At 49.9% G+C, this 22,304-nt stretch overlaps 1 protein-coding gene across 2 annotated transcripts; it reads right to left on the reverse strand.

Moving 5' to 3' along the window:
- Positions 1-2,492: 2,492 nt before the first annotated feature.
- Positions 2,493-20,541, reverse strand: LOC144931348 (inactive serine protease PAMR1-like). Of its 2 annotated transcripts, XM_078855151.1 has the most exons (7): positions 20,125-20,541; positions 16,140-16,553; positions 11,775-11,900; positions 11,407-11,520; positions 9,835-9,978; positions 8,622-8,772; positions 2,493-3,655 (listed from the first exon to the last, which is right to left on the reverse strand). In XM_078855151.1, the coding sequence occupies exons 1-7, from the start codon at positions 20,180-20,182 to the stop codon at positions 3,649-3,651; spliced, it is 1,014 nt and encodes a 337-aa protein (XP_078711277.1). In that variant the 5' UTR covers positions 20,183-20,541; the 3' UTR covers positions 2,493-3,648. The 2 variants fall into 2 exon arrangements, with proteins under 2 accessions (XP_078711277.1, XP_078711278.1); XM_078855152.1 differs by lacking the exon at positions 2,493-3,655 and having other exon boundaries at positions 8,724-8,772; positions 9,835-9,965.
- Between the last annotated feature and the right edge of the window lie 1,763 nt (positions 20,542-22,304).

Here is a 22,304-nt window from a genome sequence, read left to right on the forward strand (position 1 = left end):
ACTGCGAGAATGTTAAACGATCCAACCCCATTTCTTGAACATCATTAAAATGTGCCTCACTCACAACCATCTACGTAAATATTAAACAACGTAGTTTTTTTTAATCATAATCGAAATTCCAAGAACAGGATTGCATGCAAAGCGGTAAGATTTGGCATTTCTCATCGACCGATTGGAAGCAACGCTTGACATTTCGTCATAACACAGACACAGACATTCGTGGTAAAAAAAAAGTACGATTTAACCTTTTTGTGGAGATAAATTAATGCATAAATAAATAAATTCAAAAGCCCCGGCAAAACTTTCTCGAGCGATCAGCGTCAGACCAATTGACAGGAGTCGCAGCGCCCCGGAGGGCAATTCGCAGCGAGCGTGTGGAAGGCCTCGTTTGTGTGAAATTCTACTCGTCAGACTGCCGGGGTCGCGATGTTTCTGCTGACCCTTCGGAAAACGTGCGGCGTCTTATCGGATGCGAACTGACACTTGGCATCTCCGGGGCAACTTGCGGGGCCACATCCGTGACTGAAAAGTCACATCCAAGACGTGTGTGTTTTTTTATGAGGACTCTTCTCGCGTTAGCCACACACGGGTGGCCGCGCACGGTTAAAAAAATATTCTGATTCATGACACACCACTCGACAGATCCACTCCATCATCATCAGCAGCAGCAGCAATGATCAATCCTCTGCTGTATGAAGGCCTCGTCAGGCCAACCGTCATTCCATTGCGGTGCTGTAGCAAATCCATCCGGCACCTGCGCACGAGCTTATTTCGTCACTTCATCTCCGCGGGTAGGCGTCCTACCGGGCACGTCCTGCCCCTTGTCTGCTAGTCCATCATTAGTCTCGACCAATGGCCATCATTCCTTCCAGGGACTTTCCTGCCCAAGCTAACTTACTTTTCTGAACAGTCATATGATGTACAGGGTGTTTAAAAAAGAATGAACCCGATTTGAAATCGCGAATCTCTGCAACCACGAACCGCCCATGAATGAAACTCTTACCACTTGAAAGGGCGGGGCGTAGAGAGGGCGGGGCATAGAGAGGGCGGGGCATAGAGAGGGCGGGGCATAGAGAGGGCGGGGCATAGAGAGGAGGGCGGGGCATAGAGAGGGCGGGGCATAGAGAGGAGGGCGGGGCACAGAGAGGGCGGGGCATAGAGAGGAGGGCGGGGCATAGAGAGGGCGGGGCATAGAGAGGAGGGCGGGGCACAGAGAGGGCGGGGCATAGAGAGGAGGGCGGGGCATAGAGTTTAAAATGATTGCCGATCGCTGCCTCTCCCAGCGCACAAACAGCCCCTAGCCTCAGTCATTCGCAAGATGGTGACCCCGCAACACAAGGGGCGTTTTGCGTTCTGCAGTTCAGTAAGAACGAATCCGTAATTGCGGTGCAGCGTGCGTTTCAACGGCGTTTTGGCATCGATCCGCCAATGTCAAAGAGCATTCGTCGTTGGTAGCGACAATTTGAGGAAGCAGGTTGTTGATGTAAGGGGAAGAGCACAGGGCGACCACGCACCTCAGAGGAAAACGTGAGAAGAGAGGCGTTTGGGACGAATTCAAATATCGTCTCGAATGTTGTCCGTACAGCAGGTGGAGCATTTATAAAATGTTTAGTAAAACTTGATAACTCATTAAACCGTTTGTAACTTTTTGTGTAATTGTAGCATGTTGCCATCGTGAAATATACTGCTTTGAAATTGGGTCCATCTTTTTCAAACACCCTGTAGTATATAGACTTGCGTATGTTTTCCAATTAAATTTTTCCCCATTCTCTCTCTCTCTCTCGTTGTAATTCCGAACATGCGTCTCTCCATCCTTTGTTTGCACACGGGTTTTAAAAAAATGTAATCGTCAACGTTCATGTTACTGATCAGGTACGTCATAGCAGGCAGTACGCACCTCCGATTAGCGCGCTGATTAAACACTCTCTTCCCTAGACTCACAGGCGTTTATGCGTTTTCATTCTAGAGTTCAGCTGTCAAACAGCGGCCCGAGATCTGGCTGTCCCAGATATTTTGCTGCCTTTTTCAGTTGCGTCCCTCCGACCGACGTGTCCAATTGTTGAGCGAACTCGTTGCGCGTGCAACCTTTGCCGTGCCCAAAACTGTGCAGCCTTCTTTATTACGCTCCTTGGACGTTTCATGCAGTTCGTGCCCATTGGGCATGTCATGTGTACTCGTTAAAAATAAAAAAAACACGTTCATCGCTGTGTTGTCACGCTTAACCACGAGGTGCTTTCCCTACAGTCCGTCGTATAGGTCCACCCACGATGAGCCATTAACATCGTCTGCAGAAAGTAAAATAAAATAAAATAAAAACAAAAATCACGACGTTTCGGTTTCTGATTTTTGTTTTTATTTTATTTTACTTTCTACGTGACTTTACCGAAAAAACCTAAGAAGATGATTCCTTGCAGTCACGAAAGCTTCAAATCTAGAATCGTCTGCAGAGATGGCAATGGGAAGCTGTTTCGAACGTTAACGTGACTCTCTTTTTGGTTTGTTGCCAGATTACATCTTGAGGATGGACATTCATCCGTTGCGTTCACTTCAGCGCATAGTAAACTTGCGAATGGTCGCGGGTGGTATCGCGAGCCAACCTCGGCGTGTGCATTTGACGCGTGCGCGATGTTTGCACAGCAACTTGAAACACGCAACGGACATTCAGCGGGCCACGTGGAGTTTGACGCATTTATTTCTCAGGACAAAACAACGCGCTCTGCTGCTTGCGACAATAACAACAATAAAAAAAACACGCCCAGAAATCTTATCGTCACCAACCAAAGCATAAAAAAACACAAAGAGACACAAATAAGTAATATTAAAAAAACAACTTTTTTAAAACACGATTTTATGAAATGTACCGTACTAGTAATGGCAGATCTCCACGACTTCAGAAAGTGGCCCCGAAGCTTGCCATAACGTAAGGGACCGTGGGCAATTGCAGCCAACGGCAGTTGACCGTGGACAATTAGACCCACCATCAGTATTACATAAGCATACCAAGTTTGTAGTCGATACCACATTGGGAAGTGGGTTAAAATCGTGTTACAAGATTTGAGGATACGACAACAACAGAGTGAGTTAAAAGAAAGCGTGTAAAAACAATCTCATGCCGGGTTGCTGAACAACCGAGATTCTGTTGGCAGTGTTTAAAGTGGAGCGATATGTGGCGCTAAACATACCGCGTAAGAAATGAAGCAGTGGCCGTTATGACCTTCCGTCAAATGAATAAAAATCACGTGACAGCACTTCCTGCCAAATGTAGGTGTATCAGTGACGTGAAAGGCACCGGAACATAACGTTATGTAGTATATGATGTATATTACCTGCACAAGCATAATGTTGGGGAGTATATAATGCGTATCATATGTACTGGATGCATTATGTAGAATTTAATATGGACATTATGCTTAATAGTTTTTTTCTGGGAGCTTTTTTGTCTGTGAACACCAGAACCTCTTGACAAACCACTTTAAACACTGTCCGTTGAATTTGACACCATTCCAAATGTGTCGCCGTTACTTTAACCCCGGACGCTGGTGCACCTGGTATTCAGGGAAGACAACTAGGAGGGGAATGTTGGAAACGTGACCCAGACGCAGGTCTTGGTTGGAGTTGATGCCGAGAACAGAGCCCGGTCTCCAGGAGTCAGAGTCTGGGAGGAAGACGCGCGCCACGCCAGAGACCGTTAAGCACATATTACCCGCTTTTCCACTGCACAGCCGAGCCGTGCCGAGCCGAGCCAGCATGCTGTGGCTCGGTAGGCGCCGGGTTTTTCCACTGCAGAACCAGAGCCGTGGGGAGCGGTAGTGTAGCGGTTGGTGCGCTGCGCTATGAACCCGGCGATACGGGTTCGATTCCCGCTCACGGCCAACACCAGTGACGATTATCTGAACCGGTCCCGGGCCTCCCCTAGGTGGACTCAGCCTCAAATGAGTACCTGGTGCGGTGTGTAAACATTGCCACTAGAGAGACAAAGGCGGTCGGGCGTGGTGCTGGCTACCCACCCCCTCGTGTACCGTTCTGGCCTTCATAGGTGCTCGCTAACAGCACTTGCCCCTACAGTCTGTTAAGGCTATACGGGGGATCTTTGTTGTACGTTGAAGTCATCATTTTGAACACATGAATTCTTAGTCGCGGATTTTTATTCTGCCGTTAGCCATAAGGACAATTGTTGTGTGCTGATGTTAGTGTATGTTCCGGTTTGTCCTGGCAGCCACAACAAAAACATTTTGCGATCCACCTATAGATCAGTCATCGCTGGCGACGTAATGCAAGCCCCCCTCCCCCCCTGGTCCGCCCATAGCAGCCAGAATTAAGCGCCCCCACCCTGCCCCCCACCACGAGCATTGAGCAGACAATGAATGTTTGTTGATCTTCTTTCGCAGCGTACGTAGCCAACCGTGCAAAATCGGAGGTGACGTTGCATCCTCACAGTGCACTGAACGATGTTACACGCAGTTCAATGTGTCGTCAACCCCATCCCTGATCCTGCGTGGCCCCGAGTCACGATCAGATGTCTTGTGAGGCCAGTGCGGAGTGGTTTGGATCTGGCTCGGCATGGCATAAAACCACCTGAACCGTGAGGTTCCTATGAGTGTGTATTATTTATTTATGTATTAGAAACCCACTGGAGCTCAGCACTTTTCGATCTAAATTGAAAACGAATTTCTTTAGAACTGCTTTTTGTGTTTAGTTTGTTGTCCTTCCCATCGGCACGGCTCAAATATGCCAGTGGTAGCAAAACGAGGGGGTACAGGTCTCCGTGAATATTGGCGTGGTTATTGTGTAGGTTTCAAAATACATGGCAAGGTGAACGAGGGCAGGAAATACACCTCAACTTACGGGCAATTCACAAAAAATTTTAGCGAAACTAAATTCACAGTTTGGCATCGGATACAAACCTGTCAAAGTCTGGAAAGCACATTCTAGATTTGAAGCTGTCGCGACTGCAAGGATCCATACTCTTAGGTTTTTTCGGTAAAGTCACGTAGGTAAAAAATAAAAATAAAAGTTAATAAAAGTAATAATGGAAATAAAATAAAAAAACCTAAGAGTATGGAAATCACATCTTGAGTGCGAACGCCTTAATTATAGGCCCTAGGCGCTCGCACCAGATCAAAATAATGACATTCAAGAGGCGGGCAGGAGTGATTTTGGAACGTTTACTTTGATAATGAGAGAGAGAAAAAAAAAGCCAGCATACTAATGTGCCCGAAGAGAAACATTAAATATCTTCTTGGTTCTTTCGGTAAAGTCGCGTAGAAGGGAAATAATAAAATAATAAAAATAAAACATATTTCTTTTATTATGTTTTATTTTTGTTTTATTTTTATTATTTTATTATTTCCCTTCTACGTGACTTTACCGAAAGAACCAAGAAGATGAATCCCTGCAGTCACGAAAGCTTTAAATCGAAAAATAAAATAGTTCCCCATCACTGCACATTGTCCACCTGCGGTGCATCGATCAGAAATGTGGACCCTGACACAGAACACAAAAGCCGAAAAGGGCACAGAGGACACTTGCAGCTAACGTGTGTTTGCAATTACACAAAGCGACAGAAAGATGAACACATTTTTATCGGGGAACAAAGCACAAATTAGAGGCACAATGTTGACTGACTGTTAATGAAAGTGAATTAGTTCGCGACGTTTATGGTACAGCAAGACCCCGATTGACGTCTCCCCCTTTCCACGTCGTTTCGCGAAAATATGCCGTCATCTTGTTGGTTCTTTCGGTAAAGTCACGTAGAAGGGAAGAAATTTTTTTTTATAAAATAAAAATTCTCACGACGTTTCGGCCACGTGGCTTTACTGAAAGAACCAAGAAGATGAATCCCTGCGGTCACGAAAGCTTCAAATCGAAATTGAATACGCCGTCACTTTATTCTTTATTAACACCGCCACCCGATTTGCGTCGCCCCAAACCCACAAGCTCACGTCGCTGTCCGTCGCCTCTCACCACCTGCAACTACTACCTTGTACATCGCTTCGATTTACCGTCGTTTCGATATCCGTCGGCGCACCTTTCAGGAACGCGTCCCCGACGTAAACGGGGTATTAGCCGTCAATCTTAGTTTTTTTTTGCGCGCGACGTTTATTCGACAAAACAAACCTCACACGTCCTCGCTGCGTGTCCACAAAATGAAGCGCTGTCGGTTTCTCGGCTTGCGTGTTCAATCAGGGGGGGGAAATTAAATCCAACACAAACCTTGAGCAGGCTGCACGCGCAATCGAGACGACGGGAGAATGAATCCTGTGCCCTCCTCGCCTGCGCGTGTGAATTCTTTATTTTGTTAATGTGAGTTCGTTTGACGGACCGCACGCTCGCTCAGAGGGGGGAGGCACGGCCACCGCTGCGAGACGGTGGTGGTGGTGTTGGAGGTGTTTACGGAACAGCGGCACTGCTGGAGTCCACATAATCAAGCAGCGGTGTGTGGCCGATTCGCCAATGGAGGCTCTCTTGCGATAATCCCTGTTGGTGTATCTCAAGCGGCTCCACTACTACCACTCGCCACTCGAGATAAAGTGCCCTTCACTTTCTCACTAATTTTCGGCGGGGGAGGACGGCGGTTACTTTCGCCGATAAGACATCGTCGACGTGAGGGGCCGTCGCACCATTTGAAACCATCGGCGGTTTGACAACAGCACGATGATGATGATGATGATGGAGGTGTTGTCACGTGCTGCGTATTGCCGCACTAAAGGCCAACAGGGCCCGCTGTGGCCCGCGGGCCTTGCAATGAAGAACGCCGCCCCCCATCGAGTGGAGACACGAAGTAATTATCGCCATCTATTGGTGCGCTCCATAAATCGAGATTTTTATTGGTAGGAACCTCCTGGTTACACCAGCCCACAGGGGATTATTGTGTCCGTCCGTCCGTCGTGCAGGGAGGGGCTGGGTGGGGAGGGGAGGGTGGGGAGGGCTAGGTGGGGAGGGTGGGGCTGGGTGGGGGGTGGGAGGGGTGGGGCTGGGTGGGAGGGGCTGGTCACCCCGTGGTGCCCTTATAAAACTCAACGTTTAAGCTACTCACGCCGGCTTGTGCCCGCCCTCACAGTCGGGCATATTTGCGGAATAAACCACGCCGCCGTTCACCCTGGCCATTGACCGAGCAACCCAACGTTCCTACCAGCTCCCTCCGCAGGAATGTGTTGGGTTACATCGCGTAAATATATAAATGTGTCGTTAAAGCCGCCGCCACCACCACCCGACACAGCCAATTAAAAGTAAGGTTTGTCACGTGAACAAAACATGCCAATTCGTTACCAGTTTAGCACACCGGTGTGTTGGAGAGTAAACCCACAACATTTATTGGTATCGGTTATCATTATGAATGCGTGAATTCTTAGTCGGGGATTTTTTGTATTTGCCATCAGCCATAAGGAACGTTGTTGTGGTATTACGTCAGTGTCTGTTCTGGTTTGTCCCGAGATCCACAGCAGCATTTTTTGAGATCCACCTATGGATCGGTCATCGATAAAACTACACTAAGCTATGTTATTTATTTATTTACCAGGTAAGGCCCACTGAGCTACGTAGCTCTATTCCAGAAGCGACCTGGCCACAAATGACGGCTAAACGAAGTGGCTCATCGCGTGGACATTTTTAGCAACCAAATACTTTAAACGCACCTTTTTAAATGTGGAGGGAAAAACCGGAGAAAAAAATCCACGTGACCACGGGGAGAGAGAAAGACACGCAAACTCCAAATATACAGCAGGAGTCAGGGTCGAACCCACGACCTCCTGCATACCAGGCGAGGAAGTTAACATCTAGCCAATGTGATGATGATGATGATAGAGAGAGACACGCAAACTCCAAATATACAGCAGGCGTCAGGGTCGAACCCACGACCTCCTGTATACCAGGCGAGATAGTTAACATCTCGCCACTGTGATGATGATGTGAGAGCGACACGCAAACTCCAAATACACAGCAGGCGTCAGGGTCGGGATAGAACCCACGACTTCTTCCATACCAGGTGAAATAGTTAACATCTCACCACCGCGGCACCCTTAATTACCCTGCCAGCGGTGTAATGGAAGTGCCCCTAACAGCCAGAATCAAGGGCCCCCCAAGAGCATCGAGCAGACAATGTAGTATGCTGAACTTCTTTCGCACCGCAAGTAGCGAACCGTGCTAATAGACACGAGAACAGCCCAGTAAATAGCACGAACCACGCGAGACACGCTGTCGTATTCACATGAGTCTCACTGCATCAATGCAGCTGGCAGTAGGCGATGCTGTTGTTGTTGTTTTTACGTGAACGCTTTCTAAATAAGTTTAAAAGAATGTATTATGCATTCGCCCTGTCCGGCTGTCTGGAGTGAGGGGAGGTGGTGGAGGGGGGGTGGTGGCCTTGATAATTCTTGAAAAGATGTCTCGATATTCATGAAATTTCAGTATAAAGTTGCGCTGCGATCGGAGATTTGCCCAATGTCAATACATTTCCACGTGGCAATCAGCCACTTCGTTGAGCTATCATTTGTGTCGAGGTGGTTTCTCAAAAAAAAAAGTGCTACTACACAGCTCAGTGTGGCCTTACCTGGTAAAATAAAAAAAAACACGGTCTCAGTTGAATCGCAGTTCCATCGCGAGAGGGCTCGCCCCGTCCATACCTGCCCTCGAGCGGTGCCGGCTCGCCGGTCCGCGGTTGTTCCGCTGGGCCTTGCGCCCGCTGCAGCTTCAGCTGACAGAGAGTCACCGCGGCCGCCGAGAGGCAGAAGGCGAACGCGAGACTCGCCAGCAGCGCGGCCAGCCCCGCGGAGTCTGGCGTCGACAGGTCGATAATAATGAGCATCGGGTATGGAGGAGGAGAGTCGTGGGGGAGCAGCATGTAACCTTCACACCTCCACCCCCCCCCCCACCATCCGCCCCTGGTGTGTCGCTAAGAAGTAGGAGATGTTGTTACTCTGTGATGGGGGGGGGGGGCGACAACTGAAGTAACAAGAAGAGACATTTGTTTTCGAAATGGGTTTGAAAAATAAAAAAGCTCAATATTGAAAAAGTCGCGATCCTGAGCGACGAATACGAGATCTGCACGCGTACATCAACATGCAATAATTGCATTTACTTGACATTGACGATGGTGGACATTGAATATATCGGTAATGTGGCCTCATTAATAACGTTTGTTATGTTTGTTGCGGATGTCGGTGGCACGAGAGGGATTAGTTCAATGCGTAGGCTTTCACGATCAATATTATTCATAATAGAGGTGTTTTTAATTGTTTAGGTTAGATCGCGTAAATATAAATGCGTCGTTAAACCCGCCACCACCCGACACCGCCAAACGAAGTAAGGTTTGTGATGTTAACAGAACATGCCAATTGGTTACTAGTAACGCAACACCCGTTGTGTGTTTGAGAGTAAACCCACAACATTTATAATTCGAGTACGACGGTGCTTGGACCAGTGGTCTTAATTGGAGGGTGTGTAGTGGGAGGATGGGGGTGGCTGCCATATATATAAAAAAAATTGAGAACCTATCTCGGCCTCGCTGTGCGCTGTGTTGCACCGCTAGTCGAGATAGTAAAAAGACAATGCTTCTCAAAGTCCCACGATGGACAACTGCGTCTGGCTTCACTGAGACGCGATGGGTGCCGCCATCTTGACTTATCTGTGTAATGGCCGACGCCCGCGTGGTTCAGTGGAAATCTAAAATCGTAACTTCCTGGTCACGTGACCAAAATTAGCATCAAAAACAGGAACTTCCTGTGTACATACGCCCCCCCCCCCCCCATCTGCCGTGCGGCAAAGCTCCTGCCGTGAGACAGAACAGAACCGCTTCACTAAATGCTTTCTCGGGGTGGTGAGTGGACTAGCACTTGCCTAGCACATGCTGACAGAGGCTGCCCGTGTAGTTTCGCGGGCACAAGCAGTGGAACTGTCGCCTGCTGGACTGGCATGTGCCTCCGTGGTGGCACGGGTTTGGCTGACACAGACCCCACTCGTCGTCATCCCTGGGACCCGTGCCTTGCGGGAGGGTGAGAGGGAGGGAGGGGAGCAGGGCACATGGTGAGTATTTGTTTCAGGTTTTCAAGTTTCATTTATTAGGTATATAGCCCTGTGAGCCGTGCGGCTCTTGAGTCGGGTGCAACCGCAACAAACAAAATATGAACACGGAACATCTTAAAGCGACGACACTCAACAGAAACATCCTGGAATAAACCAGCAAATATAAAAAAAAGTATTAAAACGCTGCGTGCAATAAAATCACAATGTGAAGCGCCAACCCCCTTAACATTTCAAGACGATTATCTGAATCGGTCCTGGGTCTACCCTTGGTCGAGTCAGTCTCAATTGGATGCCTGGATCGTGTGTAGTAAACATCGCCATGAATGAGACAAAGGCGGTCGGGCGTGTTGCTGGTCACCCACCCCCTCGTGTGCCGTTCCTACCTTCATAGGTGCTACTCGCTAACAGCACTTGCCCCAACAGTCCGTTAAGGCTATACGGGTGATCTTTGTTTTATTTAACTGTCGGCATAGTGGGGGGCACATGTGGTGCATCTGGCAGTCATCTCAGTCAGTCGACCCGTGGCACCTGCTGGGTCTGTCCCGTCACCACTTGCCAGCAAGCCTTAGACACTTCACGTAGCCTGAAAGTGCACCTAGCCTGGCACACAAGCGCCGTGGTGACATCGCCGCCACTTAGCGGCGAACGGCGATTGTTGTTGTTGTTGTTGGCGACATTGATGATAGGACTGCACCTGGGCATTCCAAAAACCGTCAACCTTTATTGCCACTGAGACGACCACGCATAGATCACCAATCATCCAGCTCGCGTGATAATAGAGGTTTTTTTTGGGTTAAATCGCGTAAATGTATAAATGTGTCGTTAAAACCCGCCACCACCCGACACAGCCAACCAGTAAGGGTTGTCACGTAAACAGAACGTGCCAATTCGTCACTAGTACAGCACTAGTGTATAGTGTAGTGTATAGTGTAGTATACTAGTACAGCACTAGTGTGTAGTGTAGTGTATAGTGTAGTGTATAGTGTAGTGTATAGCAGTGTAGTAAACTAGTACAGCACACCGGTTGTATGTTGGAGAGCCAAGCCACAACATTTACAATCCGAGTACGACGTTTCGCCAGTAATTACAACCAGCTTCATCAGGCGACAGCCAGATTTGTGCAGAAGTCCACCTGTTTCGTTCCTTATATAGAGGCGTAGATGTGGTGACCACGCTTCTGAGCTCTTGCGCAAAGTGGGGGGGGGGGGGGGGATTAATGAGTCAACGAACGTGATGCATGCGCATTATGCGAGCCCTTTTATCTTGTCCTATCTGTCCATTGTGTGTATTAAAATCGCCGTATCAACGGCGACCGTGAGTTCACGGGGTCGCTAGCAAGAAGTCTCGTGGGTCGTGGTGCGAGAGGGCGAGGAGTATAATGTTCACCGAATTCGCAGCGTTGCCCGCTGCGCCCTTGGCGACACACGCACGCGAATCTCCCGGGCAGGTCCACGCACTCGCCACTCCCGTGGCACGGGCTGGACACGCACTCGTTCACTTCTGAGGACACATACACACACAGAGAGAGAGAGAGAGAGGCGGAGGGAGAGAGACTGAACGAAAGCTCAACTAAAACTTTCGTCTTGTTTTATTTTACCAGGGTAAGGCCCACTGACCCACTAGCTCCTAGCCACCGTGACGATGATGATGAGAGAGAGCGACACGCAAACTCCAAATATACAGCAGTCATCATCAGGGTCGGGATCGAACCCACGACCTCCTGCACACCAGGCGAGCTAGTTAACATCTCTCACCTTGGTCGCACGTGGCCCCCAGGAAGCCGTGGGCGCAGACGCACGCGAAGCCGCCGAGCAGTCGGTTCGTGCAGCGCGCCCCGTTGCCGCACGGCTGCGAGGCGCATGGCGGGTCCTCCTGCAGCACTGCGACGTCGTTGTCATGATCACAACAACAATAACAACAATAACAACAACAATAACGACAACAATAACAACAACAATAACAACAACAACGACGACGACGATGTTAGTTTAACACGTAGTAGGCTTTCGCGACCAAATATTATTCATAACAAAGTGTTACTGGTAGGAACCTCCTGGTTACACCAGCCCACAGGGGATTATTGTGTCCGTCCGTCCGTCGCGCATCCACAAATGGGAGGGGTGGTGCTGGGTAGAGAGGGGAGGGTGGGGGAGGGGCTGGGTGGGGAGGGGAGGGTGGGGAGGGGCTGAATGGGGAGGGTGGGGCTGGGTGGGGGGTGGGAGGGGTGGGGCTGGGTGGGGAGGGGCTGGTCACCCCGTGGTGCCCTTATAAAACTCAACGTTTAACCAACTCACGCCGGCTTGTGCCCGCCCTCACAGTCGGCCATATTTGCGGAATACACCACGCCGCCGTTGACCCTGGCCATTGACCGAGCAACCCAACGTTCCTACCAGCTACCCTCCTCAGGAATGTGTTTTTCGGGTGGGATTGCGCAAGTATAAATGCGTCGTAACCCTCCACCACCCGACGCAGTCAGTAAGGGATTCATACTCTTTGGTTCTTTGGGTAAAGTCACGTAGTTAGAAATAAAATAAAGCAAATCACGACGTTTCGATCGCAACACAAGCGGTCGTCATCAAGCAACAGCGCAACGAAACCCGCGACCCGCTTAGCCTGATGCCGACCGCTTGTGTTGCGATCAGAACGTCGCGATTTGTTTTATTTTATTTCTACCTACGCGACTTTACCGAAAGAACCAAAGAGTATGGATTCCCGCAGTCACGAAAGCTTCAAATCAAGTAAAGGGGATTTTTTCGATTTAAAGCTTTCGTGACTGCAGAGATTCATCTTCTTGGTTCTTTCGTTAACGTCACGTAGAATGGAAATAATAAAATAATAAAAATAAAACATAATGAAATAATTCTCACGACGTTTCGGCCACAACGCAAGCAGCCGTCCTCAGGTGGAGAACAGGTTTCAGACTCTGTCTTCTCGACAGACCTGTTCTCCACCTGAGGACGGCTGCTTGCGTTGTGGCCGAAACGTCGTGAGAATTATTTTATTATGTTTAATTTGTATCATTTTATTATTTCCATTCTACGTGACTTTACCGAAAGAACCAAGAAGATAACGTGGATTTGTCACGTGAACGACGCGCCAAATTAGTCGACTGCTTCAGCCCGCCGGTGTGTTGGAGAGTAAAACCCGCAACGCTTGCCATCTGAGCACCGCGACTTTTCGCCGGCAACCTCATCAGCCGGGGTCATCGGGCGATTTTGCCGTCACGACGACAACATCGCGACCGATGATCACCGACGCGTCGACCAGAGCGGCATATTTCGTTCGCTTCATTCGTTCGCGTCGTTCGCTCGCTCGCCGTTCGGAGGGAGGGAGACGGGCAGGAGGGGGGCGGAGGGAACGACTCGAGGGGATCGCGAGGATTCAGAGACGAGAGAGAAGGGGGGGGGCAAGCAGAGGAGGGTGGTGAGGAGCCGGCGCTAAATCGACGAATGTCCAAGTCCTTGATTGATGAGTGGGGGTGGAGGGGGGGTTTTATTTTATACACGTTTATAGGAAATTGGAGAACTCGCGTTTGAAGAGTCAACGCTCCAACTCCCACTTGTTGTCGTTCCCCACCCGCCCGCACCTGCGATTGGCACGATCGGCTACATACGGTGTGAAAGAAGTTCAACGTACGTACATACATACATGGTTAGGGGCCGTACATAAATGACGTCACGCACCTCGGGGGGGGGGGGGTCAGACGAGGGGGGAGGGGGGTTGAGATATGTGACTTCACATCAAAATGCGCAACTTTAAATAAATAAATATAGGCAACACGTTCTACTTAATTAAATAGACTTTTTAATAAATGTTTTCTCCTACAACATCAGAGTGCAGCGCCACATTAAATAAGCACTACAATGACAATAGTTTAAAGCGATTTGAAGCATAATTTATTTTTTGGGGTGGGGGGCAGAGCTTTGTGACGTCATATTTGAGGGGGGGGGGTCTGACTTTTTGTGACGCCGTGTGACGAGGTGGGGGGGGGGGGTCAAAAATCGTCCAAAATCGCGTGACGTCATTTATGGACGGTCCCATGCCTACATGGTTATTGCCTGCGGAGACAAGAACGTGGACTTGGACAGGAGACGTCGTTAGAAGGGGCGAAGGTCGCTGTGCCGAGAGTAACAATGGAGTGGCAGTCAAATGCGGAGCAAACGCGCCCTGGAAGGTTTCGCGTCCCCGTGGAGATGGAGCGATGGAATGATCTGGCGTGCAGTGCGCGAATCACCACGCAGACAAAAGACACACTGCTGGGGCAAGTGCTGTTTGCGAGCACCTATGAAGGCCGGCACGGCACACGAGGGGGTGGGTGGCCAGCACCACGCCCGGTCGCCTTTGTCTCCCCAGTGTCGATGTTTACACACTGCACCAGGTACTCGTTTGAGGCTGAGTCGACCTAGGGGAGGCCCAGGACCGGTTCGGATAATCGTCACTGGGTGTTGGCCACGGTGGGGGAATCGAACTCGGGTGGCCAGGTTCGTAGTGCAGCGTAGTGCTGACCGCTACACACACAGACACACACAGACACACACAGACTCACACAGACACACAGACACACACAGACTCACACAGACACACAGACACACACAGACTCACACAGACACACAGACACACACAGACTCACACAGACTCACACAGACACACAGACACACACAGACTCACACAGACTCACACAGACACACACAGACTCACACAGACTCACACATATACACAGACACACACAGACTCACACAGACTCACACAGACACACAGACACACACAGACTCACACAGACACACAGACACACACAGACTCACACAGACTCACACAGACACACACAGACTCACACAGACACACAGACACACACAGACTCACACAGACTCACACAGACTCACACAGACACACACAGACTCACACATATACACAGACTCACACAGACACACATAGACACACACAGACACACAGACACACACAGACTCACACAGACACACACAGACTCACACAGACTCACACAGACTCACACATATACACAGAATCACACAGACACACATAGACTCACACAGACACACAGACACACACAGACTCACACAGACTCACACAGACACACACAGACTCACACATATACACAGACTCACACAGACACACATAGACACACACACACACACAGACACACACAGACATAGACAAACACAGACACACAGACACACACACATATACACAGACACACATAGACACACACAGACACTCACACACACACATAGACAAACACAGACACACACAGACACACACATATACACAGACACACATAGACACACACAGACTCACACAGACACACACAGACACACACAGACATAGACAAACACAGACAGACAGACACACACATATACACAGACACGCATAGACACACACAGACACTCACACACACACATAGACAAACACAGACACACACAGACACACACATATACACAGACACACATAGACACACACAGACTCACACAGACACACACAGACTCACACAGACACACATAGACACACACATATAAACAGACACACACAGACACACACATATACACAGACACACAGGCACACACAGACACACAGATACACAGAAACATGGACACACACAGACACTCAGACACACACAGACACACACATATAAACAGACACACACAGACACACACATATACACAGACACACAGGCACACACAGACACACAGATACACAGAAACATAGACACACACAGACACACACAGACACATAGACACACACAGACACACACATATAAACAGACACACACAGACACACACATATACACAGACACACAGGCACACACAGACACACAGATACACAGAAACATAGACACCCACAGACACTCAGACACACACAGACACACACAGACACATAGACACACACAGACACACACATATAAACAGACACACACAGACACACACATATACACAGACACACAGGCACACACAGACACACAGATACACAGAAACATAGACACCCACAGACACTCAGACACACACAGACACACACAGACACACGTGCGCAGGCTTGGCGGGGTGGAAAAGTACGGGCAGGTAGGGGGGGAGGGAAGGCGGAGGCACGCGCGTGAAGTCGCCGTGCGCCACCTTCGTAGTGAAGCCGGAACCCGGTGCGGGTCACCGAGTCGTCGCTGTGGAACAGCACCGTGGCGGGTCCCGTGCCCACGAAGGGCTGCACGTGGAGGCTGATGTTGGAGCCGCAGTAGATTCTGTGGGGGGCCAGCCCCCCCCCTCCTCCTCCTCCTCCGCTACCGGCGCCGGCGGCCCCCCTCTCGCCGAACGAGACGGCGAGTCGATCGAAGGCGCACACCGCCTCGTACTCGATGTCGAGGTGGATGAGACGGAACGCGGTGCGGTCACGGGGTCTCGCGGGCAGGTTCCAGCGGCAGGCGGCGCGGTCCGGGTAGGGTCCCGGGTGGCCCGGGGAGGAGAGTTCTCCCTCCACCTCCAGCAGGGTGGCCCCGCACACAGCGGGGGCCTCGGGGTCTGCGCTCGATGCCGCTGCCTCCCGCCGCCGCACGGGGTCGAGACGAAGCGGGTGGACGAGGAGGAGGAGGAGGTGGTGGTGGGGGAGAAGGGAAAGCCGTGAACGACGCACGCTCCGACGGATTTCGTTTTGCGGTGGGGGGAGGGGGTTTGATAATTGTGTTTTGCCCTTCTATCTGGCAACAAAACGGACACCTTTTTTTACAAGGAGGCATGTTTGCATAGACCACAATACCTGCAGCCATAATGCAAACAAAAAACATAACTCTGATAATATATGCACTGTCCGTGAAGTTGATTGGTCCACACCCGAGACAGCTTTCCTTAGAGCCTAGTCTCACATGGGTTGGACCAGATGTTTTAGGGTCGTTAAGAAAAGCGGCATCATCACGGTCCACGGGCAGATAGTCCGTAGGTGTCCACTCCACGGTTCGTAATTTATTTCCACTTTCCTCCTCTGCCTCGTGCTAATGTGCTCAAGTAGTGGCCACATCTCCCCGGCAACAATCTCTTGTGATGTCGTCGTAAAGCCACATCATTCCCTCTTAAGCTCGTCTTCTCTTTACGATCGCTTGCATTTTTCCCGAACAACGCACTTTACATTTTTTGAAAGATGTGCGCGCGTGTATGTTTAAATGTTAAACTTCTTTCGCACCCTACGGAGCCTATCCGTACTAATCGGAGGTGTGCGGAGGGACGGAGAGGATGGGATGGTGGCAGGTGGGTGAGTGGATAACGACGCTGTGACGTTCAAAGGTCGCACTCAATTAAAGTCGCGCTCATCACACACAAAGCGCTTGCTTCAAATGAACCGCGAATTCCCAGCTGCTGCTGCTGCCCTCGTGAAGGAGCGTGAACCATCACGTGACCTCGGTGGTCATCCTCGCAGCAGCAGCAGCAGCGGCTTTTGGCTGCTGTCCATCCCAACAAAGACGGCGGTCACCCCCATCGCGTGGCACTTTCAGGTGCGCTTCTGCGGCCGTCTGGAACGCTCTCCCGTCCGATATTAGGAAGCTACTGGGAGCGATGCGCTTTTAAATGATCGAGATTGAAACTCCATTTCTTTCGAATTGCTTTTTGCGTGTTAGTTTGTTGTCCTTCCCCCGCACCTACGATAATCACGGCTGGCTACGTACGGTTCGAAAGAAGTTCAACATACATGCATACAAAGAAGGGAACGTTTGGTAATAATATATATATTCAGCAGTGGATTGGCAAAGGGCTGCATGGATGCATGTTGATATGGTCTCATTGCGCTCTGATTTTAGCCTACGTTGTACTGCACTGGCCACAGAGTCCTTGAATGCCGCCAACGACGCGAGTGTGGGCTGCAGGTGATGAAAGTCGAATAGCGGTGTTCATAATCATGAAGTGACGACGTATTTGCAAAACAACTTAAAAGGTATTCACGTTTCGCCAACTTCTGCGGTCCAACATCATCCAGCAACGGCGTTTGTTTAAAGCGAGCAAACTCTGGGCCGGTTTCTCGCATTCTGGGTCTCGTCAGCAAAGCCCGGGTCGTCAACGATTTGCTGCAGGGTTACCCCACGTGGCTGCGGCAAGATCACCCCACGAGTTTACGGAGCTGAGAAATTCCCCACGGCAACGGAATTACGACGCGGCAACGGGGCCGCGACACGGTGACGGAATTAGAACACGGCAACGGAATTGCGACACGGTAACAGAATCACAGCACGGTAACGGAATTGCGACACGGTAACAGAATTACAACACGGTAACGGAATTGCGACACGGTAACGGAATTGCGACACGGTAACGGAATTGCGACACGGTAACGGAATTGCGACATGGCAACATAATTACAGTACGCTAACAGAATTACAACACGGTAACAGAATTACAACACGGTAACGGAATTGCGACACGGTAACAGAATTACAGCAGGTAACAGAATTACAACACGGTAACGGAATTGTGACACGGTAACAGAATTACAGCACGGTAACAGAATCACAACACGGTAACAGAATCACAACACGGTAACGGAATTTCGACGCGGGAACGGAATCACGATGCGGTAACGGAATTACGCGCCGCGGTAACGGAATTGCGACACGGTAACAGAATTACAACAAGGTAACAGAATTACAGCACGGTAACAGAATTACAGCACGGTAACGGAATTTCGACGCGGGAACGGAATCACGATGCGGTAACGGAATTACGCGCCGCGGTAACGGAATAGCGACACGGTAACAGAATTACAACACGGTAACAGAATTACAGCACGGTAACAGAATTACAGCACGGTAACAGAATTACAACAGGTAACAGAATTACAACACGGTAACAGAATCACAGCACGGTAACAGAATTACAGCACGATAACGGAATTGCGACACGGTAACGGAATTGCGATACGGTAACAGAATTACAACACGGTAACGGAATTTCGACGCGGGAACGGAATCACGATGCGGTAACGGAATTACGCGCCGCGGTAACGGAATTGCGACACGGTAACAGAATTACAACACGGTAACGGAATTGCGACACGGTAACAGAATTACAACACGGTAACAGAATTACAGCACGGTAACAGAATTACAGCACGGTAACAGAATTACAGCAGGGAACAGAATTACAACACGGTATCGGAATTGTGACACGGTAACAGAATTACAGCACGGTAACGGAATTGCGACACGGTAACAGAATTACAACACGATAACGGAATTGTGACACGGTAACAGAATTACAGCACGGTAACAGAATTACAGCACGGTAACGGAATTGCGACGCGGTAACGGAATTGCGACACGGTAACAGAATTACAACACGGTAGCGGAATTGCGACACGGTAACAGAATTACAGCACGGTAACGGAGTTGCGACACGGTAACAGAATTACAGCACGGTAACGGAATTTCGACACGGTAACGGAATTGCGACGCGGGGTGAGCTGGAGTGAGAGGGAAGCCCAAAAACGCGGTAATCACAACACGTCAAATAGAGACGTTTTTTTTATGTGTAAATTGATACATCTTGTAACTAAAATATGTTTCCCCCCCTCAAATATCTATTTAAAATCTACATTTTCCATTGTTTGTGCACCTCCGCTTAGCACGGTCGGCTATGTACGGTGCCAAAGAAGTTCAACACGCGCACATTTAACACGCAACCACGTAGGTTGAGAGGCACGCAAACTCCAAATATACAGCAGCAGGCGTCATCAGGGTTGGGATCGAACCCACGACCTCCTGTAGACCAGGCGAGGTAGTTAACATCTCATAGCCACGGTGATGATGATGATGAGAGAGAGAGACACGCAAACTCCAAATATACAGCAGGCATCATCAGGGTCGTGATCGAACCCATGCCCTCCTGTATACTAGGCGAAGTAGTTAACATCTCCTAGCCACCATGATGATGATGATGAGAAAGAGAGACACGCAAACTCCAAATATACAACAGCAGGCATAATCAGGGTCGTGATCGAACCCACGACCTGCTGTACACCAGGCGATGTAGTTAACATCTCCGAGCCACCGTGGCGCGCCTAGACTTGCTTACAGCGCGACTGGCCATCAACATTATCCGACGCGGCAATTCGCCTTTCGCTTACCCGACACGAGCATCAGCGCGGTCCAGGCTGCGAAGATACTCTGCGCGTCGCACCCCATCGCTAGGCCACCACGGACACCAGCGCCTGCAACCGCCGCTGCATAATTCGTAGAAATGGGGAGCCGCGGCACACTGTTGACTACCACGCAGCTCCGTGGATCTCCCCGCTCCAACACACCCACCCACCCCTCACGGTGTTGTGGTCCCCCCGACACTTCACGAGCCGTCAAATCCCACGGGGCTGCAACCTCGCGCGAGCATCTCTGAGGGCCCCACTAGAAAAGCACTTCTGAAGCGGGGTGCCAACAATTCTAAAGTGGCCCCACCTAAACCCCCCCCCCCACTCCCTTCGCTGGCTGCACGCGGTCTCATTCAAGCTCAGCGATTGTATTCTTCACTTTTCGAGGAGGGCCCTCTGTTCGTGCCCCCGCGCCAATGAAATCTGGGGACCCCCCCCCCCTTCCAGTAGTGGGTGAGCGAGCAGCGATGGTGCGGCACCCGTGGCTGGCTGGTGTTGACGACTAGGGGGGTTTTGTTGTTGTTGTTGTTGTTGTTTCCCATTGCGCTACCGACCAGTTCGAGTCCCGGGACGCGGCGAACGTCGCGCGCCAAGCGGCAAGAGATGCCCCAAGGATGGCAGCATCGGGATTTCTTCCATCGGGTTTTTCATGGTTTTTATTTTTAAAAAAACCCGATCATCTCAGATGGCCAAAAATCCGGTTTTATTCGGTTTGATATTGCCTATATAATCCCTTTAGTTATAGCCCCCACCAAAGAGAAGACAAACAACACGTTCCGCTACAAGATGATGAACTTTGGCTCTTTCGGTAAAGTCACGTGGGTATAAAATAAAATAGATCACGACGTTTCGGGTGCAACACAAGCGTCCGTCATCAGGTGGGAAAGCATGGCCTGCTGCTGACGCAGACTGTTTAAAAAGGTTTGAAATGGGTGTAGCCCAAGGGTCATAAAGCAGTGGCCGGGGTTAGTGATGTTAATGTGAGAAATTAACATGTAACTAGTGGTCAAAGGTCGCAAGGCTCCTGATGGAGTCTTGGCTCTCCGATGACGTCCAGCGCCGCATCCGAGAGGAACTTCTCCACCACAGCCTTCGTTCACTCCGAGATGATCGAAGAGGACGGCGAATCCGATGACTCTGGAGCCGATTGACGACAACTTGACTTGCCGGATTAAACCCGTGGTTTATTATCGACAAAATTGGGTTTAAAAAAAAAAAACAATAACCCGATAAAAATTGTAAAAATTAAATTCGTGTTTTTTTCCACGCTTGAGATGCCCGAACCGCTACCACAGCATCCAACCCCCTCGCTCGCAAACCACCTGGCTGTGAATGTCTTCGACCAGGCCAGGTGAGCGGCCGGCAAAGTCACGAAGCAGTTCCCCCCCCCCCCCCACTGCCTCTGACGCCACGACGCTCAATGTCTCGGGGCGTTGCAGTTTTATTGTCGTGATTATTGAGAGCGCGATGCCGACGTCTTCAGATCTCATGAAGTCATGCCTCTCGGGGGGACATCTGTGAGCCTGGATACTGCTCGCGAAAGGCGACCACATCGCGTTACGGCGACGCTGCGTTGGACAGTGGTGCACAAGCAGAGTTCACGGACAAAAGAAGACGAAAAAAAACGCAATACACGCGTTTCAACAACGCTGTCTTTGAAAAAAAATATGTGAATGGCGACGTTTCGGGCAATGACCCTTCTCCACAAAACACGTGTTAGCACAATGTTGTATATATGTTCACGGTCAAACACATCCTGTGACCGGCACGCCTTGGGGAACCTTCATCCAGCAGTGGACTGACAGAGGGCGATACTGTATAATATTACCATTGTCGTTGTGTTTTAACACATCAGTAAGAGCATCGAATTCACTAAACCATCACAGCTCTGTCGATGAGACCCTGAACGTCGAAACCGGCCCGGAGTTTGCTTGCTTAAAACAAACCCTGCTGTTGATTTTAATTAATCTGTAAATACGATGGTTCTGACCCGAACTAAACACGTATATTAGTTTGTTTTATTTAAGTGGAGAAAGGAACGGAGATGTATATATGTTTATTTATGTATTTTCGTGTTTGGCTGAAAGCCTTGCTCGATGTTACGCTAACTTTACGGCGTTTCCAGCAAAGCGCTTGGGAGATTAACCCATGGTCATAAATAA

Source organism: Lampetra fluviatilis, chromosome 4 (assembly GCF_964198595.1).
Source record: "Lampetra fluviatilis chromosome 4, kcLamFluv1.1, whole genome shotgun sequence".
In the NCBI taxonomy this organism is placed as follows: domain Eukaryota; kingdom Metazoa; phylum Chordata; class Hyperoartia; order Petromyzontiformes; family Petromyzontidae; genus Lampetra; species Lampetra fluviatilis.

Coding starts and splice junctions, on each gene's coding strand:
- LOC144931348 (XM_078855151.1), bottom strand. CDS start 20,182: ATGGGGTGCGACGCGCAGAGTATCTTCGCAGCCTGGACCGCGCTGATG. Junction 16,554..20,124: donor CGCGCTGATGCTCGTGTCGG/GTAAGCGAAAGG, acceptor GGCGGGAGGCAG/CGGCATCGAGCGCAGACCCC. Junction 11,901..16,139: donor GTTCCGGCTTCACTACGAAG/GTGGCGCACGGC, acceptor ACGACGTCGCAG/TGCTGCAGGAGGACCCGCCA.